General features: G+C 38.9%; 1 protein-coding gene across 1 annotated transcript; it reads right to left on the bottom strand.

Annotated features, from left to right (window-relative positions):
- Positions 1 to 266: 266 nt before the first annotated feature.
- GKN1 (gastrokine 1) lies at positions 267 to 4896 on the bottom strand. The gene is made up of 6 exons (XM_012750208.2): positions 4852 to 4896; positions 3503 to 3556; positions 3277 to 3414; positions 2214 to 2324; positions 1144 to 1291; positions 267 to 506 (listed from the first exon to the last, which is right to left on the bottom strand). The coding sequence occupies exons 1-6, from the start codon at positions 4861 to 4863 to the stop codon at positions 412 to 414; spliced, it is 558 nt and encodes a 185-aa protein (XP_012605662.1). The 5' UTR covers positions 4864 to 4896; the 3' UTR covers positions 267 to 411.
- Positions 4897 to 6463: the final 1567 nt, after the last annotated feature.

Genomic DNA, 6463 nt, shown 5'->3' with positions numbered 1-6463 from the left:
AATTTGCTGATTTGAAACGTTACTGCGCACACCAAGTATACAGCAGCCTTCAGAACATTCATCTGGTCTTGGAACCATTCCCAGGGCTGTGGTTAGCAGTATCTGAAACATCTGAAGGGGTTCTTTATGGGAGACAGGATTCGAATATAGGTGAACAGTTGGGTCTAATGCACTTCAACAACCTGTCACCATCACATTGCACTTTTGATCCTGTGCATTGCAAATGGAAATCATAAGAAATGTTAATGTAAGCTGAATTCAGTGCTAAATGGGTTTATTGAAACTTAAAGAAACCAAGCATAACTAGCAGAAAACAATTTCAGAATGACATGATAAAAATCATTAGAATCCATAAATTTACTCATAGCATATTCTGATGACTAAATCCATAGTGGCTTTAAAACATTTTGTTTAGTCCTCCACCGTTCCTCCACAGAAGGAAATGTTCAGAATCCAGAGGATATTAGTATTGAAGCACTTTCCTGATTGAAAAAACAGGCTTGCCCCTGATAAAAAGAAAAGAAGTCTGTATCAATGTCTATTTTAAGGACTCTTTTGGGGTGAGTGTGTCACAAAAGTCCAAGCTACCTATGTACTAATTTCAAGATCTATCTATTAAGATGAAATCAATTCAGAGATCTGCAAAATCACTGTTAGCTTAGTTCATAGGTGGGTTCTTTGTTTTTGGGTAAGCTATTCTTTAAATGCCTAGAAATCGAGTGACTGAGCTGTAGAAAGTCAATAGATTCTAGGGTATCCTTTCATTTAGCCCCTCAATGTATTCTTTTGACTATGCTTTGAGTTTGCTCTAGATTCACTCTTGAAAGGCACTATTCCATGTTTCAGAGCACAGAATCCAGAACCAAAATGCTTGGGATTGACCCAGGCAAGGGTTTTGTGACTTTTCTCTCTGCCTCAGCTTCATCATCCATAAAGTGGGAATAATAGTAGGACCTATAATAAAAAGTTACTGTGAAGAACAAAAGAGGTAACACACTTAAAGCAGGTAGAACAGTACCTGGCACAGAGTTTTAGTCGTGGTGACCATTCCCCATGTGATTGCTGCCCTCCGTGGACATGCCTGAGCGTAGCCTGACAATTCCACCAGCACTAACTTGGAGTGCATGTGGGGAGGCTACTCACCTTGAATCTCCTCCGCCAAGTATGTAGGAACCCCCCGGCACATGCTAGCAATGTTTTGTCCAAACTTGTTCAGGTCATCGACTTGGTTAGGGTTCACTGAGTACATCAGGCCCTTGGGAGGTGGTCCACCTGGTCCTTTCCCCTGAAGCTGAGTGTGGAGAAGACAGGTAGAAAGGAAGAAAGAGAGAGAATGAATACCAAGCCCAAGGATTGGTTGATTTGAGGGAATGCAAGTCCAACAGGAGGTGTTGCTTGGCTATAATTCTTCCATAATAAAAATGAAGAAAAGCCCTGTGTATCTCAGAATTTCTAAGTGTCCTAAGGGATTTAACCAGTTTGAAACCTCAGCTTCTCATAAAAACAGAACCATGAGGCTAAATTTATTCTGAAACTTGGAACTCATTTGGCCAATGTAGATTCCTTGGGTTGAGCTACATGATAATCATCTTTTGAGAAGGCAGTTTATTTATTTTTTCTACCTTGTCAATGAAAGGTATCCATTTATCTGTTATAGGAATATGAGCTCACACAAACATTTTAAAGAACTATGGATCCCCTCTTCCTACTCATCGCAACTAGGGTGGCCAGATAAAATATAGGGCACCCAGTTACACTGGAATTTTAGATAAACAATAAATCACTTTTTAGTATAAATATGTGCCCAATATTGCTTAGGACATGCTTATGCTAAAACAATGATCCATTGTTTATCTAAAAGTCAAACTTAACTGGTTAAGCTTATTTGCTAAATCTGACAACCCTAACTAACCCTTGCTGAAAAATGTTAGTGGAGAAGCCACTGAGGGCTCCCACTGGTGTGATCAGAGCTTTGCTTCTCTAACAGTCAAGGTTATCAGGTGTTCTGCTCAGCTGCTCTAGGGCCAGGTGAGAGCCACTGCATTTGATGTGGTGGAAGCTGCCCCCCCTCAATCAATTGCCAATTGCTCTTCTCCCTTTGTGCTGCGCACTACAACATACCGTGGGCAGGAGGGAATGACTGTGATCTCCTTATTTCCTGGAGGTCATAAATCCTCTCCCCTCACCAAAACTAGAAAGACTTTTATTTTTACCTTGTTTTCTTTGGCCAGAGCATCAAGGGCTTCAATGGAGGGCATGGCATCCTTGTTCATTTTGTGCACGATGCATGACTTCTTCCGAAAGAGTCTAACTGCAGCAAAGTCCTTTCAAAGAAGATGGTAGATAGTGAGGTGTGTGTTCTCCAAGGAGCTTTATCGGAAGTCAATTCCACCAGCAGAGGGAAATGGAACTCTAAGATCAGGATGGGCTCGGATAAGAGCCCTGGATCTAGTCCTGCTTGGCAATCCTCTGTGTTGCTAACATTTGAAAGGACAGACTGCAAGTGCTGTGAGGGCAGCGACCCCGTATCTAACTCATTCGCCTTATCTTCAGGTTCTAGCATGATAAGAACCTCTCCACATATATCTGTTTTACCGAAACAAACTTTAAAAAGCTATTGCATTTTAGCCTTCTTTGATTCTCACATTTCAATGAGGCAGGTAAGACAGAAATCAGTGTTTTAATTGAACAGATAAAACTGAAACAATAAAGGGTTTGATATTTAAAATTTTGCTATTTAAAAATATGGAGCTGGTAATTGCAGAGTCAGCTCTCCTAAGCAGTGCCAAGTGTTTCTTTTCTTTTTCTCCCTTACCAATGACTACTGTTATTTACATTTCCTTTGGTCCCTTTGAATTACAGGTGAAATGTCAATTTCTATCTCTTTAGAAGGCAGTTGAAGACAGAGTGAAATGGACTGTGTTTTGGAAGCAGTGATGCTGTTATGGTTCTTTCATTATGATTGAAGGTGTCTGCAGGCAAGGCAAAAGGATGTTCATAATTGCTTTCCATCTCCACAATCTCTTGAACATAGTGGATCCTGATAACTGTTCATTGATTTGAATTTTAACTAATCTGGCAACACTTATTAACAGTAGTTATATCTAGGGAGTGAATTGTTTTAAATATCAAACAGGCACTTTTACTTATAACTATATGATTATGTGTAGTTAGAATTTATTTTTTAAAAATTTTGTGGTTAACTTGCACTTTTTTTGTTCAAAAAGATACTGTATTTATGAAGAATGGAATGGAAACGGCATAGTGGCTACCTACATTTCTGTAATCCCAGAGGGTATTCCAGGAGTCCCATCCATTGTTATTGTCAACGTTGGCCACGTTGTGTTCATTGTTGACACTCACTGACTGCTGCCCACTTCCAGCGGCGTTGTTGTCATCGCTGATGTTGATATTCTGAAGTTTATAAGGAATTAAGAGTGATTAAATACCACATTTCTTCGAAAATGCAGTTTGGTAACAAACTTTAAGAGGTGAGACTTACATAGTCAGCAAGGGTAGGAGCCAGGAAGAGTCCAAGAAGTCCAGCGAAGACAATCTGAAATCACAAATAACATTGGCTGCTGTTACGTGGCAGAGCGATGTCCTCTATTCAGACTTATAGAAAATATTTAATATTAGATAATTTTACCAATGTGTTGTGTTCTAGTTCAATGTGTTTTCTTCTTCTTTTACTTTGTATGCTTTTTAACCATAGGAAGTTTTAATGATAAATAGAATTGTTGACTAATGATAAGTAATTACATTAATGGGATATATAGTTTTAGAATTTTTAATCTAGGTCTTATGAAAAACTGATAAAGAATAAACTTTAAAATGAGTAGCGTAGTGTGAATAACATGATATGAAAGTGGTTATAAGTTGTGAAAATCACATCTGAAAATGATGTAAGTTAATTTTCCTGTTGGATGTGGGATGCTTTTCTTTTAAAAAAGTACATAGTTTAGTCATTTGTCACATGCCATTGGCTATCAGAACACAGAGCTTTATTCAGGGTGCCCCATTCTGGGTAACTATTCTCATTTCTTTTGCCTGGGACAAAATAGTTTGAGAACTATACTGGCAGTTCAAGGTAATTTTTAACATTTGTTTAATGTTTTCCCCTGATAGCTTAATAAGGTGTTATAAATTAGCCTCCCAAAATGTCAGGAAAGGAAGAAATTTTAGGGAACAACTAGCACAATGCAATTCTTTAACAGATGAGGAAACTGAGCTTCAGAGGTTAATCGACTTGTCCAGGGTTATTCCTCTTGTTTACGCAGAACTTCCTTTGGCAGGATTTTGCGGTCCACCTCCTACCCTCTCTAGCTTTTGTCTGGAACGACAGGCGACATACTACACTCACTTCATGCTTCGGACGCTTGCCTGAATAAACAGCCATGACAAGGCCCAAGGCAGACCTTTCTTTCTTGGAGATCCATTTCACAGCAAAGAATGTGACAGTAAGTCTCCCAGTCACTCATTTTGATAATAAGCTTTTTATCTTGCCTGAACATACTCAAGAATTTTGGTAAAAGGAGGAATTCAAGAATGAGGAAAGATCAGGTACTTTCTAGGGCTTGCCCTGTGTGGGACCTGAATCAGGTGATAGGGAAAGTAATTTTGTTAAAGATAACACAGTATAAGATGCTCAGACAGCAGTCTAATCCCAGTATAATTATCTTTCTCTATAGAGATGCTTATAATTGCTGTATTCCATGAAAAGGAATGATAATATTTTTAAACCAAGTTTTCGGTTACAGTGCTATTGCCGCGAGAAGCAGACCCCCCATCTCAGAAAGTTAGCAGTCTCCCATTATATGGTAATACATTCAAAAGGAAAAATCTACTCACTGTGAACTTCATCTTGTCTTCACAAAAGCAATGGAGCTTAGGAGAAGGCAGATGTAGACTTGGACAAGACCTTCTCACATTTATACGTCAGCGGCTTTACTCAAACTAGGTGTGGTCAGGTGGAGTCAAAGACTTATCTTTCTCCACTCCCCATATCTGTGCCATGACCCCGGTGTGCCAGGAAGCCCTTCAGAATATCTACTTGGTTTTGCAAGGCACTCTGACATGGAGTTGATCTGACTCATCACTTGTTGAAGTTAAAGATATCACAACAAACAATATGATTAACGATAACTTCTCGTCCAGGGAAAGCTGTGGGTGTGGGTACTTTATACATTGACATTGCTCAGATTCAGAAAAAGAATAATCCCTAAAACCAAACAAAACCATAGATGGAAAACTGTGTGTATACCAGGCCTTCCAGACAGCAGATCCTGTATGAATGTGGAAATGGTTTCCTCTTCTTGCCTTTACCGGAGCCCATTGTCATGGTTTCATGTAGACTGAACATGTTCTATTGAGCAATTCCCACCAAAACTATCCCCTTTTCTGCAGTCCTGACCACTCTTAATGACAGTTCCCTACATCTGGTCCTTTCTTCGGCCCTACATCCAGTTAGTTACTAAACCATGTCATTTTATCTCTGAAATGCCTCTCAACTCTGACCTTGCCTACAGTTCCCCTCAATAGGACTTTTACAACAGTTGAGTAATTAATTACTCTGATCACCAGTTTCTTATATTCCAGTACATTCTCTCCAATTTCCCTAAGGTTGCCTTTCTAAAGTACTTATATAGCCGTGACTCTACCGTGCTTACAAACTTCCACTGTCAGCTAACAAGATAAAATTCATACTCTTTGGAATGGCATCCAGGGTCCTTTATAATAAAGTTTCCAAAGACTCCTTAGGTGTATCTGTCACTTTATGCCATGTACCTATATTCAAGCTATGCCAGAGTTCTCACCATCCTGGAATATTCAAAATGTTTCATGGTGTCACGCTTTTGTGCATATCCATCTTGAAGTGCCACCTGCTGCCTTTCTCTTAGTTGACTGCCATTCATTATTCAAAATCTATCTCAAATATTGCTCCCTTCATCATATCTCGCCTATTTGCTTTACGGATTTTCCCTTGTTTTATTCGTGGAACTAGAAAAGAAATCTCTGTCCTTTTGTTTGCTTCTAATAATTTAATTTTCAGAAATTATGTTAAAATAATAAAAAATGTTTTAACCAAAAACAGAGTAGAAACTGTCAATTGGGCAAAAAAGTAAATGCTTAAAACAGTCTTGGAGGTGAAATAAAGTTTTAATATTTTTCCCTGCTCCAATCTACAAACTGAAGCTAGTAAATCAAATTTGCTGAAGAGGAAAATGTTATCTCATTGACTGTTGATCTACAAAATTTCCCTTTGGAGATTTTGTACCCACAATTGTCCTCCTGTGTATGGACTGGAACCATAACATGGGGTTACATGGTTACAAAGCTTGAGTCACTATCAATGTCTCTTCCAAAATGTTGATAGGAGTGGATTAGACCAATTGTAGTAGGATACTGCTTCTGTTTTTCAGAAGCACTGGTTCTTTCAAACTCACTGGTTCTTTCAAACTCA

Source organism: Microcebus murinus, chromosome 3, assembly GCF_040939455.1.
Source record: "Microcebus murinus isolate Inina chromosome 3, M.murinus_Inina_mat1.0, whole genome shotgun sequence".
Taxonomy (NCBI): Eukaryota; Metazoa; Chordata; class Mammalia; order Primates; family Cheirogaleidae; genus Microcebus; species Microcebus murinus.
Note: the sequence above shows the minus strand (reverse complement) of the source record. Positions and strands in the feature narration are given on the sequence as shown.